Source organism: Rhinatrema bivittatum, chromosome 4 (genome assembly GCF_901001135.1).
Source record: "Rhinatrema bivittatum chromosome 4, aRhiBiv1.1, whole genome shotgun sequence".
Classification (NCBI taxonomy): Eukaryota; Metazoa; Chordata; class Amphibia; order Gymnophiona; family Rhinatrematidae; genus Rhinatrema; species Rhinatrema bivittatum.
Genome location: NC_042618.1, coordinates 220182725 through 220199870, shown reverse-complemented (window position 1 = coordinate 220199870; position 17146 = coordinate 220182725). Strand labels below are relative to the sequence as shown.

Sequence of the window (17146 nt, the reverse complement as noted above, 5' to 3'; positions counted from 1 at the left end):
AGTTTCCAAAGACTCTACTCCCAGAGAGCGGAGAGAGCCAACAGGAGTAAGGAAGCCTGAGGAATCCGGAGGTGTTCAGAGAGCCTGGAACCCAGCAAGACACTCAAATGGGAATTGTAAGTGGGAAGCATGTGGGCAGCACTGGCATACCTGAGGTGTCAGTGCTCAGATACTTATCCCATCATCTTCTGAGTTGGTCACCCTGAATGACTGTATCTAGGTTGAATTATGCTTGCTGTTGTAAATCCCTGCAACTGTTCTGGTGCAACAATACATGCAAACCTTTGGGAACACCAGCACAATGTGCTGAATGCCTTTTTATATCAAGGCTGAGTTTCCTGTCATTGAAGGTTCACTTCAACATCTACAAGAACCTTTAAAAGGGACTTACGCACCCCCTCCACTCCCTTGTAACAGGCGGGTGGAGGTACATTAATAATTATTTCAAACGTAATCGGGACAGTTTTGAATAGTCTTCATTGTTTGCAAGGTACACAGGACCGCTTAGCCTGCACACATTGCAACAAACTTTGAAAGAGAAGCTACCCATGTTGTATCCCTTTGAAAATTAGCAGCCACAGAGGACATACCTTAAAATCACCCGGGAACTCTGCACCTGTTTGTATGGGTTGTTGCACTGGTAGTGGACCCTTGGGCCGAGGTGGGGTTGACGCTACCCGTAGGGCAAGCCCCACGGGTCCCCACCATCAGGAGGCGGAGCAGATTAGGAGACGGAGGCCGACTCGAGTTTCGCCAATACCAGCCCACATTCCCCGCAGATTGAGCCCTTGGGTGCCGGGGCCGGCTGGTCTTAGGCGGGCCTCCATGAGACGACACCCAATGGATGTTATAGCAGGTAGCCAGGGACCAGCAGAGGTATCGGAGGGATCGAAGCAGGTCTGGACGAGGCAGGGGTCCAGAGGCCCGGGCGCCCAAGGAGGGCCTAACACAGGAGCAGGTGACACCCGGACAGCAGAAGGCCGGAGCCTGAGAGGGTCAAGTTCAAAGAGATACTGCAGCGTAGTCGGGAACAGGCTGGAGTCGAGGAAGGAGGCAGAGCTAGTCAAGATGCAGTAGAGCGAGGGTTGAAGCCAGCAATCAGTCCTGAGCATAGTTCCAACGAATCAAGGGTCAAAGTCAGTAATCAGTCCTGAGCGTAGTTCCAACAAAGCAAGGGTCAAAGCCAGTAATCAGTCCTGAGCATAGTTCCAACAAAGCAAGGGTCAAAGCCAGAAGTCAGTCCTGAGCGTAGTCCAAGTGTAGCAGGGGTCAAAGCCAGAAAGTCCTGAGCGTGGTCCAAGTGTAGCAGGGGTCAAAGCCAGAAGTTAGTCCAATCAAGGCTAAGGAGGAACCAAGAATGGAATCAGGAACTGGGACCAGGAACGGTCAGGAACAGGAACTAGGACGAGCAACAAGCACATGACAAGCGTGGAGACCTGTTGCCAAGGCAAGGAATGTGTGGCGGGCCCTGCCTTAAGTAGCAGGGCCTAATGATGTCATCATCCAGGGCCACGGGTAGGATTCCCGCCGCGGCTCCTTTAAAAGAGGAAGCGGTACGCGCGTGCGCCTAGAAAGAAGCTGGCTGCTGAACGGCGGCGTCTCCCCGCAGCACGCATGGGGAGACCCGCCGGGAACTGGAGGCGTCAGTGGAAGAACAGGGAGAGCCAGCGGAGCCCACAGTGGGGCCGAGTGAGGCCAAGGAGGCAGCGGGGGTGCGGGAATGCAAGTGGCTAGTCACCACCGCCAGGGAGGACGGGCAGGGTCTGGGAACCAGGCGCCGGAGGTGAGTAGGCCCGGTCGCGGGCCTGCCGCCATGGGGACACGCAACATGGGTGGCTGACCGGAGGCAAAGTACATACATACATTTCGAAACCATCTATCGTCTGTCCTAAACATGACCCTGGGAACCAAGGGTTTAGCTTGAGGACCATGGTTAACATGGGTAGACACTGTGGCTAGCCCTCCTGCCCTGCCTCCATTCCTTACCCGAGTCTATGTGGATCTTTGGGGCACTGGCTACAAAACCATTTTAATTTCTGGCAGCACACTGTACCTCCTGTCTCGGGCATGTAGCCATGGGTGGGCCTCTAGGGCTTGTGTCCTTTTTCTTTTGGTGCAAACCCCCACCCCTAGCAACATGTTATGCCCCATCTGAATCAGTCCCTTAAAGGGGCAGCAGTTAGAGGGTCTGGAGGCATTATAATCTCTGCTTGACGATGATCCCCTCTTTAAGGGGGACTAACTTGAATAGGGAAACACTACTGCCCTTGGGCTAGACATGTAAAAGGTTTGAGGCCATCAAAGTCTTTTTATTTACTTTTGACAGTAATTATTTATCCCCCTTCCTCTCAAACCCCTTCAAAGTTCAGGAATGTCTGGGCTGGGTGGAAGCAGATTTACATAATTGCTGTTCAGTGGCCTGAGAAATGAACCCATGTATACAGTAGCTGCCTTAACCGCAGACGGAGAGGTAGAAGCAGCAGAGACAGGGTAGGGAGAGGGTGAAGAGACAGGTAGGAACACTTCTTTTTAACCAGGCCTGAAGTTGGTTCATACCTTTTAACCAAGCAGAGGAGGGCAATTTCCAGCCAAGAGATTTTACTAAGGTAAATAGCGATTTACCCAATGGCTTTGAAGATTGTCCTCCCTGAAGTTAAGAATGATAGAGTAATATTGCCAGCCTAATTCTACATCAGTATCTAGGTATCTGGGTTGACCACTAGGTGTCACATAATCCCTATAGATAACCACCAGCTAGAAGGGATACCATTTCACAGTTCCTCCTCTAGAAGCAGCTGAGTGGTGGATCCTGCTTATAACCAGGGGCTAAGGCTAGATTTCTGGTGGCATTTTAGCTGAGTGGGTTCTTTTTGGTGGGGCCTACAGCCTCATTCAGTATATTTGTAGGGATACTCCTTCCTGTATACTCCCTATTTTTTCAGTTAGAAGAAAAAGACTTTGTAAGGATTTTTTGACTATTTTAAAGATTACTAAACTGGGTTACAGCCTGGTGCTTTTGGAGATGGCCACCCCCCGAATCCAGATGCCAGGTCACGGAAGATCTGCCAGTATCCTTCTAGAGACAGAGAAGAGCTGCAGTGATAGGGGCATCCCAGAAGTTTTTTTTGGGATATTTAGAAAAGTATTCTCTCTTGGATTTAGAGGAGGTCTTTTTGTCATCCTTCCTCTCAGTTTGGAGACTGGGCAAGGAGCCTGACTCCTAACATCAAGGCCTTTCCTTCAGAGAGGTTCAGCTCAAAAGAAATCAAAGAAACAGAAGAGTATCAGAGAAGACCCCCCTCCACAGGATCTTCCCCTGGGGCACAGGCGCAGGCTGGGTAATGGTGTGAGGACGGCTGGAACTCAGGTAGAACTGTGAAGACCTCTAAGGGGATCCCCAGTAGATTAGGAGATCCCCAGAGTAGGGGACCACTCAGCTTTCGCTCAAAGAGAATTAGGAATCCCCAGGAACCTGGGTCACAGGCACATACACAGAGAGAGAGAGAGAGAGAGAAAGGACACTCATCTGCACAGCCATCTATTTCACTTGAACGGTGATTCCTTTCCAAAGAAATCAGTAAATTTTACTTTTGAATACCCAGACCTGTGTCCTGCCTCCTTTATCCCATCCAGCACCAGACAGGACACTGCACAGCTGCACATCAGAAGGGGAATCACCTTACTGCCTGGGCCACAAGCAGCTGCTTACCCCCATAGAAAGGACTCACCCCTGGGGGTAATAAAGTCAGAGGGGATCAGAGGCAGAGGAAGATAGCCCCAGAGATATATAAATTATTTTGTGTGCCCTGGAGGAATCTCTCACCTTAAAAAAACAGGGTTACAATAATAGAACCTGTGTGTTCAAATTTGCTTTTGCTAAGCTTGACCGATAAAGAATTGCATGGGAAATATGGAATTAAAACAAGCAAACCACTGTTGTGAACTTGATTCTGCTAAGTGCACTGTGTGGTGAATATCCATGTGAAACCATAAGTTAGAGTCCCAGCTTCCATCAAATGATATGTGTCAAGGGGTAGTTTTCGGATGCAAATGGAAATAAAAAAAACAAAGTATCTGCATGGTCCCATTGTTCAATTTTGACATTTATGCCTTTGGCAATGGAAAGGCCTTGTCAAAAAAGTCACAAAAGAGGCAGTGCCCTGTCGCCTGTCATGGTGTTCACTGAAGAAAGCTCTCTTTTATTAATATTCAAATTTCCCTTCACAAACTGAACTGAATTTCAGAAGTTTTTTGTTGTTTTTTTTCAGAAGAGAACCAGCCAGCAGATCTAGCGATGACCTTTCAGGATCATTTTGTATTTGAAGGCTGCAGAAACAGTCCATTTTTTTTTAAATTAGAGTGTTATTTATTTCAAAAGAAACAGTCAAATCTCTTGCTAGCTTAGCCCTGTTTTCGCCTATGGAACACTTTACATAATAATAATACAGAAGCGTGATGAAAAGTTCCTTCTTTAGATAGTCTTCATATTCAGATCTGTTTGTGAATTTGCTATCACCCGATTACAGACAAAAGGGTATGGTCTATTGGGGATGCTCAGTGAGAGGCTGCAGTATTTATTTTGATTCCTTGAAGCTTGAAAATTAACTCAGCAGCATGAGATGAAATAGTTGATTAGACATGTGCAGAAAACTAGGTATGTGCAGAGCAAAATGTTTGTTTTGGTTCTTTAATTTGTTTCATAGGAACATAAGAACATGCCTATACTGGGTCAGACCAAGGGTCCATCAAGCCCAGCATCCTGTTTCCAACAGAGGCCAATCCAGGCTACAAGTACCTGGCAATTACCCAAACACTAAGGGGCGGATTTTAAAACCCTTGCACGCGCATTACCCACCACAGCAGCAAATATGGCCACTTTGCAGGAGCTTGACCCCACCCCCACCCCACCTTGGACCGCCCCTCCTCGCCCCTTTTTTCAAGCCCTGGGTCTTACACGCGTCCCGGGGCTTTACGTGCGTTGCCGGCTCTTTTTAAAAAAGGCCCGGCACACGCAAGACCGGCTACACGCGTAAATCCTTTTAAAATCCGGCCCTAGATGCATCACTTGGTAAAAGCTGTTAAATTAAGATGGCTGTCACATGAGCAGTATTGATGTAAACAGAAGTACAAAACAAAGGTTAAAGACTACAATCTTATATTCCATACCATTTTTTAGGGCTTTTCATTCCAAGAAGTGAGGCTGATGCAAAAAGCTGAGTATTAAAACTGTATGCTGAAATTCAATGCAGTTTCTCAACACACAAGCTCATTTATTATTTTTTTTTACCTCCTGATGCAGTAAGCTAGTGGTATGCTAATGCATTGGGAGTTTAAAAGTGCACACAAACCCAGAAAGCGTGGTCAAAGAAAGGCTTAGCATACAGCGAAACATGATTTATATGTCTACATCATAATTTATGCACAGAAATCTTGGTTTATGTGCACAAATCGTGTTTTCCCACGAATAACATAGGATTTATGTCCACAAAAAAAACCCCACTTTCTGCACAGAAAAACTGACAGGCTGAGAGTTTGGGAACCACCATCACAGAAAATTTCACAGGCATGGCTCATTTGTCTCCTGTGAAGGATCTTTCTCCTGTATTAATTTAATTTGATGTAGTATCAGTATGCTGACCAGGGCGATATACAAACTTAATCTATAATGTAAACACCCAAAAGGACACACTAAAAAGAGAGGCTCAGTTTCCGTGCCTTTTGCCCTTATAGAAAAAAAAAAAAAGTGCCCCACGTGTTTGAATGATTGATCACGTCAAGGAACTGAATCTGCAGTCTTTGGTGATGGAAAGCAAGAGTGAGGTCAGTTCAAGTCAAGGAGGAACGCGTTTTAGAAAATACCATGGGACCACTTTACAGAGATTGTTTCCCATAGATGTAGGATGGAGTGGGGGGGGAGGGGAACTCTATCATACAGAAAAGTGTATGCCAACATACCTTCACTACTTGTGTTTAAACATTTTATTACATTTTCTTCAATTCAGCAATACAAAACCATTGCAAGGTGTAATTCTGAATAACCGCTAGTGAGTGATAAGGCTTATTCACCATTTGGTAAGCAAAATGGGCTTGTTTTAAGGATCACAGTCACCATAAAAAAGAAAAAGACAAGGAGAAAGAGACCTTCCTCACTCCACCACCTTTAATTATATAAAACTGAATCTCACTTACCAAAGGAGCTTGAATCACATTCAATAGAACATGAATCTGCCTTCCACCCCCTTCCCCGACCCGCCTCCCAAAGAGGCAGACGTTAACATACCCTTACATAATACCCACTCAAGGGTTCCTAATTCTCAGGAATAGTAGTCGTCCATCGAGGAAAAAGGCCTGGTTTAGGACTTTAGTTTACAAAAAGAATAAAAAAGGTGGGAGCACACATATAGGGCAAGAATGAACTTGTAGCGAAGCCCTCTCAGATCCCAAGTTCGTCTCTGCATGCTCACTGTATCCCATATTCTCTGTAGCCTTTCAGAGCAAGTAAGGCCTTCTTTTCTTTGATTCTGTTTACCCTAAAAACAAAACAAGCAGATGGGTTTTTAATGAAAGTTTGAGCCTGGGCTATTGTTGACAGCCAGATACTGCTAGAGATAAGACAGAATTTAATGAGTAATTTGTACACCTTGCTTTGACTGGGCCCATCATTGCTTGATTAAATGCGAGCCTCCCCTCAAAAAGCCTTGGCAAGCAGTCACATGAGACATCTTTTCATCAATAATAATTAAAAAAACAAAAACAAAACAGCAGCACAGTCACAGCTTTAATTAAAGGAAAACTCTCTCTTGCTATCATCATCTTCACAACTACCACTAAATAAACAATATTTCTTAGTTGTACAGACAAAAAGAAAAAGTAGCGTGTCTTTTATTTCCTAATTACAGTTGCCTTTTATTAAAATGTGAAACAAAACGGGATATAGCAGACAGAAATCCTTACAGAGAAAACAGCAATTAAATATGGCATCTGTAAACCACAATTTGTAGGGGTTTTTTTTACTTCAAATTTTTTTTCTAAGAATGTAGAGGTAACCAGCTTCTGCAACCTGGTTTCATGTCTTAAAAAATGAGGAACAGTAGGGTATTATTATTTTGATTTTCCAGACGCAAGTTATTAAAAAATGACACTACTACCTTTTAGTGATACTTGGAAATCAAATTAAGTTACCTAGAAATTACTTTAAAATTCTCTGTAGTTTTATTCAGTGCCAAGAAATGTTGTTGTTTTCCATAGGCCTGACAGATAAAAAAAACAACCCTTCCTTAGTTTCATGCAAATGTATCTCATGCGTATTCATTATAATTATAGTTATCCCAAAAGTCAGACTAGTTTGCAGGCCTGGAGGATTGCATCTTGACTCCCACTGCCTTAAGAAGTACGTTAAAGGTCTCTTTTTTGTTCAGAAAAATTGTTATTGTTCGAAAAGTCTTCCGGCTCTCATCAGCAGGCCTAATTCCCATGTGAGCATGAAACTGGGGCAGGAGCTATCTCAGGGTGCTATGGAGAGTGGGCAGAGTGTCTTTTTTGAATGCCTTTTCTATGCATCCTCTTCTTGGCAGCAGGATGAATAAAATACATGTAACGGGGAAACGCTGAACTCTTTAAAAACAATTTTCAAAGCCATTTCACCTGGGTGATATGGCCTGGCTGGAGATTTCACTCCTGTACCTGGCTAAAAGAATGTGCGAGCTTGCACGGTGTTGGCCGAATTGCGAGGAGGCGTTCCCGGAGGAACATAGCGCATGCACATGACAGTTTGTAAAAAAATCCGCAAGCTCTTTTGTCCTGCTGGCCACTTGGACAAAAAAAAGGTAGCACTATAGTTTACACTGTTAGAAAAACAATGTGGGAGATCCATTGGGAAGAACTGAATTTGTGCACCTTACATTTGTATTTTAGAAGGACATTGGGAAGTACTGAAAGATGGCATTTTATTTTTGCAATACACATTTTTTTCAAAAAAGTTTGATGCCAGTGTTTGGGTCTAGGATTATAAAGTAGACCATGGGCTAAACACAGTTGTACTTATTCTGAGTGTGATTGCCCCTATGAGTATGTGCCATCAGTTAAAGGTTCTCATAATTAATTGAAAGAATTGTTTGTATGAATTAATCAGTAGCATTTGAAAAACTTTTCACTCAAGATTGAGTGAATAATGATAGTTTGTTGGGCCATACACCATGGCTCCCTTGGGAATGCATAAAACAGGCCCTGAATCTGGCCCGTAAGAGGTGCCGTCCTCCCATCATCTCCCCCTCCCAGGTTCTCTTTCCTTTTCCGGGCTTCTCTCTTCCTTCTTCTCCCTGCCCCTCCACCACCAATGTCCTCTTCCCCTCCAAGCTCCTCTCTTTCTGCCCCTGTCCTGATCTCTATCCTTTGCAAGTTCAGCTGACAGGAAGAGAGCACCCTTTACACTGTCATTTCTTCCACTGCCAGCTGGCTTCAGTCTTACAGGTTGAGCTGCACACTGATGGCAGGTTATGTGAAACAACAGGGCACTACACAGTTCAAACTGTGAGACAGAAGCCAGGCAGCAGTGGAGGCACATGTGCCATGAAATACCACTCTTGACTTACCGGCTGGGGTAGGAAGTTGAGGATTATGGATTGGGATCGGGAAGAAGAGAAATTGGGGATCAAGGAGAGGGGAGGAACAGGCACCAGGGACTGAGGAAGGGGGCACAGAATAAAAACTAGGGGTGAAGGCAATTTCCTCCAATGCCTATCCATAACACCGGGCCTGAATTCTGGTGTAAAATTGTGATTATTTAATCAGTGTTTGTCTCATATGAAATTTTGATCTTGAAACTCAGCATACATTGAAATCTTTCTGAAACGTAGTTCAAAGTTGCACATGTACAGCTCAAGCGCTCTTGAATGAGCTATAGTTCTTTGAAATTGGATAAGAATCACAAGAAGCATTTACCAGAAAGATGAGAAAATAGCATGGATTAAATAGTAAGAATGAACGAAAACATGATGGTGATACTGACATCTTGTGGCTGCTTCTGATATTGCAGCCTCTCACCAGCTAAACATATATAGCTCATACACACAGAAATAATTTTTCCACATCAAATTCGATATTGATCTGCAAAACCTTTTCTACACTCTACCATTCAAGAGCTTTTCAATGATCTAGTATTCAATAAAATTGGGTAAGAAATGTAGGAATTTGCCAGAAGGACAGACAGAGATTGACAAGGACTAATAGTATGATGATTATTTATTTGTTTATTTAAAATTCTTATATTCTGCAGATTTGATAAATCATGCTAAACAGATTACATAATAAATAATATTCAAGACAGTCAATGGCAAACATTAAATAATTCAGACAATCCAGCAATTAAACCATCATCATATCCTATTAGGATTGCCAACTGGCTCCAAATTTTCAGGACAGCTTGTTCCAGTCCTGGTTTCACCCCATTTCATGCTGGGATTTGTAGCCTTGCTTTTCCAAGGAACTGCAATAGGGAAATTAGAGCTACAATTCCCTGCATTCAATGGGATAAAACCAGGACTAGATCAACCTGTCCTGAAAATCTGGAACCAGTTGGCAACCCTACATCCTACATCAAATAAAACATGGCAAAATCCTGTAAAATGTCATAAATCATCATAGAATCTCATAAAAATTCCTCCTGAAACAAATAAGTCTTCAGCCCTTTATGGAAAGCTTTGTAATCTTCAATCACGTGTAGCTCATTAGGCAAAGAATTTCATAAAGAGGGGCCTATTGTTGAAAAAGCACGTGATCCACTTTCCTACAAGTGGGCATCCTTTCTTTACTGAGGGCAAATGCAGCAAACAAGGCCGCATTAACTATTTAAGAGGCCCTGGGCAAATATTTGTGGCTGAGCCCCCTTTTAATTTTTCCCATATTGACCATCAACCTCCATCACCCCCTCAGCTTCCCCCCCCCCCCTCCCCAACTCCCAATCCCAGCACTCTCCTCGTTCCTTCCTCTCCGGTCAGCCCCCCAAGCCTCTAACACTGCCCCTGTGCCGTGTCCCATGTCCAGCCAACTGCTGCAGTTTTCCTCTTCTGTGCTGGCTGACAGGAGGGCAGGTGCATGTCTTCTTTTGGCCAGCATGGGCTCATAGAGGCGCAACGTGAGCCATCATCCTACTTCTGGCCTTGGCAATTTGGCGTGAGCATGGTCTTAAGGACTTTGGCACTATGAGCCCCTTGCTATCTCCAGGGCCCAGATCAGCTACCCCTTTCGCCCATAGGTAAAAGTGTCCCTGGTAGCAACTGATGTCCTGCAGAGATCAAGTACCTTGTAGGCATATATTCAAAATCAAATCTGAAAGGCACGATGGGCCCTTTCCTTTAACAGAACAGATTTAAATACCAAGCAAAGCGCTGTACAAACAATTCTATGTGCAACAGATAACCAGTGAAGATGCTGTAGGATTGGAGACATGATTTCTTTGAGAGCGACCCAATGAAAGCTGTGCCACAGCATTTTGAATTAATTGGAATACTTTGAGATAACATTTAGGAAGACCAATATACAGAGAGCTGCAGCAGCCAACAGTAGTTAAAATAAAAGCTTGCAATATAACATGAAAATCACTTTGCAGTATAACATATTTCAGTCACCTTAATAATCTTTATTTTAAAAAACCTGATTTTAATTATGATTGTAATGACCACCGGGAGTCTAACAAGATCTCTATGTCTCTATCAACTGTGGAAAACAAAATCTGTATCTCATTTATAAATAAGGCGGGCAGCACTCATGACCTATACAAATGGGGAGGGGGGGGTTTCAGTTTTGACCACCACCCAAGGTTCAAAGTGGACTTGTGTGGGATATGGCAGCTTCTTTGTGCCTATTTCCTGTTTATAGCTTTTTAAATCTGTTGTACCATTAAATAATGAAATCAATCTCATAATTTAGGCACAGAAAGTATCTGCATGGGGGAACATTCAGCGTGAGCATTTTTCTACCAAACCCAAGCTTTCATTTTCATGCGGTCATGGCCAAGACAGTGGGAGTGACACAGTGAAAGGTTAAATCGCTGCAGAGGTTGCAAGACGTTGATTTTGCACACACACACACACACACACACACACACAGCCTTTTCACCAAAGCTGAATTTCGACCCTTAGAGGATGAATTTTGAAAGAGATGGGCAGGCCAAAAATCGGGAGATGGGCGCGCAGCTAGCACATGCACGTCCACCTGTTTTATAAAATGGACAGATGCGTGCACACCTCGCACTAGAGAAAAAAGGGGCGTGGATGGGCGGGGCATGGGCATTCCAGAGCATGGCCAAGAGATGTGTGTACAAGTACCTATGCACCTTGGCGCACGACCAGGTCCAGTGCTGCGTAACCTTACTTCTGCTATGGAGGAGATGTAAGTTTTAAAAAAAAAATGCAGGCATCTCTGAGGGGCTTAAAGGGTCTGGGGTGACTGGGGGGCAGTGCAGGCTAAAGAACCAGGGGGGTTTGGAGGACCTAGCTGTAGGCTGGCGAACTGGTGGATGTACTGATGAAACTGGTCATGGCGTGGACGTACACCTGTTACAAAATTCCCCCACTTGCCTGGCTCAAACCCAACTTCATATGGCTGTGTGCACCCACTTGCAAAATTAGATGCACACATACCATTCTAACATACGCATATATGTGCATGCATGTTATTAAATTGATGCGCCTCTGGGTGTGCGCTGACACACACGCATACATGTGTGCCCACGCGCCCGTTTGAAAGTTACCGTCCCCGTCTTCCTAATTTTAGTAATGCCACTACATTTTTGTCAAACTCAAATATGTAAGTACTATTTTCCAAATGTATGATTTAAGTCCACATGACAGAATGATGCAAAACATTACTGTTTTTCTCTAACAGGCATGTCTAACGATTACGTTACTCCGATGTTTAATTTTTATAAGAGTCTTGGAGAGCTGAAAATGACACAAGAAGAATATTCTCTTCTCACGGCTGTAGTTATTCTAAGTCCAGGTAATTTTTTAAGCAAACAGCAGTTTTCTCGGGGGAGCGGGAGAAACAGAACGAAATGACCCCCATACTTCAATTCAACACTTCACCACACCAAAGAGAAAGGTTCCCAGCAAACTCCAAGAGCTTTCTCCTCTTTTGTGCTCATGAGGATTCTAGTAGCTGGAGTCATATTTGAATAAAGGAACCTATGTGGTCGCAAAAGTTCATGTACCTCGTACAACTTTGGTAATTCTCATGTTCGTCCAATGAGATGTTTCACAAGCTCAAAAGAATCCAGTGGCTTGGACAAAAAGTGTCCTTAATTCCTTAACACAAATGTAAGGGGTTTTTTTTTTTTGTTTTTTTTTAATGAATCTCCAAACAACGTGGCCAAAACTTTATGAAAAATGTAAGTCTTTGGAACTGGCCTGTGAAAGGCACAAGATGTCTACATGTTCTAATGCACAGGCTGCATTTCTTCACAAGGCCCTGCCACCTATATATTTATTTATATTCCACTTTTTCAGGCACTTCAAAGCGGATTGCATTCACGTACTGTAGGTATTACCCCCAGAGGTGTGCAAATGTGGACCCTGGAGCCCCCAAATAGGTCTCATTTCTAGAATATCTGCAATGAAAATTCAACAAGATAAATGTGTATACATTGATCCACAGAGTCAAGTTAATTAGCATATTTTGGGGCATATATATTAAACATTAGCTACAAAATAGGGGGAAAAACCTTTAGTACTGTATATCAAGCCTCCTTGTTTTATCGCTGAAACCAGCGCAATTTGCAGCCCTGGAGGAGTGAATTTGCATACCCTGACCTACAGTGCACGGAATATAGTCCCTCTGCTGCAGGTTCTATGGGCCATGACGAGGTTTAGGGTGTTCCTCAGTTAAAGTGACGCATTAAAGCACAAGGATTTAAATGTAGCATCTTGAACTGCATATACTAAATGACTCAGATGGAAATGCTTGGCTTTTATAGAGACCTCCCAGAAGGTGCTTGTGTCTAATTCCATACACAGTGATCCAATGGATCAGACAATGTTTAGTCAGTTAATGTTCATACATTATAAAATATAAAATATAGAAATATAGAATTATATATAAAACTCTCTCAATCATCCACAAATCTATCTACAAAACTCCACCCCTTGACCTCAGGATTCCATTGCAGCTTCACTCATCCTCCCGTCCGCTGAGATCTGCTCAAAAAGGCTCTCTAAAAACCCCTCCAATCAAAATTTCTTCAAACAAAAGAGCCTTCTCCACAGCGGGCCCTAACCAATGGAACTCTCTCCCTTCAGACCTTAGGCTCGAACAATGCCCAATTACCTTCAAAAAAAGACTCAAGACATGGCTTTTCACCAAAGCCTACGCCTGAGTTGGACTTTATTTACTCTCCCTCCTGGACAATCTCTTTTATGTTCTCCCACTGTTTAACAGTCATAAAAACATTTACAATCTCCTCCTACCAACAACCGACCACTTGTTATATGTTTGATCCTAATCTCTAGATTCTTAAATTTCTGCTGTTTAAAATTTTTGTATTTCATAATGTGTTAGTTAATTTAATTTACCCAAGTTCCTCCTTTCCTTGTTTCGCTGTAAGACTCTCATGTTAAGTCATTTTCAATGTTATATGTAAACCGAAGTGATTAGTAACATTGTTACTAGAACCCCGGTATATAAAAATGTTAAATAAATAAATAAATAAAATTACCATTTTACTCAGACTAGATGGGCCTTGCGCTCCTTATCTGCCATCACATTCTATGTCTCTATTGTGGGGGACAATATACTAATTGAAACGTTAAATCATCCTCTATTTCCCATCTCATTTACATGCTTAACATGTAATGGCACCATTCTTCAAAGTATTAGAATGACTGTCATTCTCCAACTAAGGAAAATCTCACAATGTTCACTCTCTATCCAATAAGTATGTTGTGTGCTAGAGATGTGATTCGGCTGAACCTTTTGGTTCGGCCTTCGTTATCAGCCTGCCGCAGGAAATTTCATTTTCCCGTTGTTCGGGCCAATTTTATTTCGGCTGCCCCCCCAAAACGAAGCATGAAACCCGCCCCAACCCTTCAAATTGAATTACAATGGGGGGGGGGGGGGAGTAGTAAAAAAAAAAAATCCAAACTCACCCCAACCCTTCAAATTTAATTAATTGCAAGCCCCCCACCCTCCCAACCCCCTAAAACTTGCCGAAATTCCCTGGTAGTCCAATGGGGGTCCCGGGGGAGATCTCCAGCTCTCGGACCGTCAGCTGCCAGTAATCAAAATGGCGCCGATGGCCCTTTGCCCTTACCGTGTGACGGGGGCTATAGGTGCCATTGGTCAGCCTCTGTCACGTTAGGAGCAATGGGCGGCTGGCGCCATCTTAAAAAATGGCACGGGCCATCCATTGCTCCTACCATGTGACACCGATAGCCCCTGTCACACGGTAAGGGCAAAGGGCCATCGGCGCCATTTTGATTAGTAGCAGCCAACGGCCCGAGAGGGGGAGATCACTCCCGAGACCCCTGCTGGATCACCAGTGAATTTCGGCAAGCTTTGGGGGGGGGGGGGTTCAATTAATTAATTAAATTTGAAGGGTTGGGGTGGGTTTAGGGTTTTGTTTTTTTAATTGCCCTTTCTCCCCCCCAAAACGATAAGAAAACCACACAAAATTTTGTGGGTTTTCTTATTGTTTCGTTGCCCCCCCCCCGAAACGTGATGAAATAAGAAATACCGTCTCTATTTCCTTGCAAAAAAATGCACATCCCTATTGTGTGCCTTACTGAAGGTTTTTTTTTTTAACCCGTTTTGTGCCTGAGAGAAATGCTTAGCACATCAGCCTCTTCTTGTGTATCGTATACAAGAACATTTTACGAAATCCTGTCAAGAGCAACCTTAACCGCATTTTGTGATCTGGTTTTTTTTCCCCCTTAATCACAAAACAGACAGACAATACATAAAAGATAAAGAGTCGGTGGAAAAGCTGCAGGAGCCGCTCCTGGAAGTTCTTCAGAAGCTCTGCCAGGTTCAGCACCCTGAGAACCCGCAGCACTTTGCTCGCCTTCTGGGTCGCCTCACAGAGTTACGGACTTTCAACCACCACCACGCCGAGATGCTGATGTCCTGGAGAGTGAACGATCACAAATTTACGCCTCTTCTCTGCGAGATCTGGGACGTGCAGTGATGCATGTGTTATTTTGCTAGCGAGAGAGAAACTGTCTATCTTTAGGACCCACCCGCAGGCTTTTTCACAGGACTTTAAACCAGTTTTCCTCATTGGGCAGCAACTTATCCATATCACCACATTAGCCATAGAAAAACAAAAAAAAAAAGGCCTGAGAGAATATAAATCATTGCTAGGATTCAGGATCCACAAAGCAATTTTTTTTTGGCCTCAGCCTATTTTATAGTATGAACAAATTCTTAGTTGATAAAAGGAACTCTCTCTTAAAGAACTTCACTATACTGGGGGGAGGGGGGATATCTCGATTGATTCATTAGGTCCCAAAATACTCATAGTGCCTGGAATCTAATAAAAATTTGAAAAAGTTTTTTTACTTTTTTTTTAAATTTTAGCCTATACCTTTGTAGTGCTTTTCAACTCAAAGACAGAAAAGTACTTATGCAGCAATTATCTGTCTGTTTATCTCTCCAACCATCTGGAGGCACGATAACTCTCCTCAAAGTGGACCAAGCAGGTTGAAATTTGGGGTGAAGGCCAACTACGGTCCTGGAATTCACCTTATTGAAAAAGACCTTAGCCTAGAGATTAGAGTTGGGGAAAATTCCAGAAAATTCGTGCCTTTGTAGGTGTTTCACTTCCTTCCTTCTTTAACTGAATAGAGGATCAACAAACTGAGTTTCAAAACCAAAACATTTCTTGATATGACATTTTTGAGAACTGCTGTCAAGTCCTTGCTTGATTTTGGTCACATTTGAGTGAGCTACTCAGTTCTTTGCAACTAACACCTCCCCTTAGGCCAACTCAAGTTTTTCATTCCCGAATGTCTCAGTGTTAGAAGAAAATAATAATTTTACATACATTTTCTGAGGAACACAATTAAATATAGCCAGGCCTGTGTACATTTTCCAGTTTGTAATTGCTGTTTACTGAAGAGAAACACTCTTTATCTAGGAAGAGTGCCTTCTTATTCTAGGAATTAATGAAAACATTTAAAAAGATGAACTTGGCAGCATTTTATTTGCATTACATATTTCCCAGCTCGCAACAAAGACACATGACAGTTCTTTCCGCACAGCGAGTGTGACAGTGAGATACAGTATATACCAACTAAAAGATATTTCATTCATTTTTTCCCACTGCTATATTAAGAAACATTGAGATAATATTTCAACTTATTTATAGAGGAACATCATTTTGCAACTCTCCTCTCCAACAATGGAATTCTATCGGAAAACGTTTATTTGTAAACATTTTTGGTCACTGACTGAAAACTATAGTACATTGAGCTTTATTTCATTCTGTATATGTAAATAGTTCTTTAATGTTAAATTTTATAAAAAAAAAAAAATCCCCATAATTTCCTTATTTTTTACTTTCGGATATTCAAATGTAGTAAGCAATGTCATGTAAGATAAGAGACATCACAGTACATTTTTAAGCAATGCTAATATGTATTAAATATTACTATTTTAGCAGCCACTTTGAATTCAATTTGATACTTTCATTATTTGAAGGTCAGAGCTTCCAAACGAATACTGAGCGGTTAAGAAAACTTCCCAAGAATTGTAAAAATGCTTCCATTAAATATCTTTTCCATTAAATATCTTTTCCATTAAATATCTTTTCATTGCATTATGCCTCCATTATACTCATTGTTGTTTGTAGATATTTCTTATTGTGTAAAAAATGTGCCTTGCAAACAGGGGAATCAGGTTGATGGGTCCATGTTTATTTATAACAGATCATTCTCACTAGTGGAACGGATTTTCAAAGTCCATCGTACAGAAATACTTATTATAAGAATTTGTGATAGGATATGATAAAGGTGTTTTAAATCATGAGAGGTCTAGAATGGGTAAATGTGAATTGGTTATTTACTCTTTTGGATAATAGACTACCGGGCACTCCATGAAGTTAGCATGGGGCACATTTAAAACTAATCGGAGAAAGTTCTTTTTCACTCAATGCACA

General features: G+C 42.7%; 1 protein-coding gene across 2 annotated transcripts in view; it reads left to right on the top strand.

Annotated features, from left to right (window-relative positions):
• Positions 1-15386, top strand: part of NR1H4 (nuclear receptor subfamily 1 group H member 4) — a 143408-nt gene extending 128022 nt beyond the window's left edge. For both annotated transcript variants that reach the window (XM_029599726.1, XM_029599727.1), the window contains 2 exons: positions 11884-11997; positions 14937-15386. In XM_029599726.1, the coding sequence (XP_029455586.1) occupies positions 11884-11997; positions 14937-15175 (353 nt within the window). In that variant the 3' untranslated portion in view covers positions 15176-15386. The remainder of the gene's footprint in view (positions 1-11883; positions 11998-14936) is intronic.
• The last annotated feature ends 1760 nt before the right edge of the window (positions 15387-17146 follow it).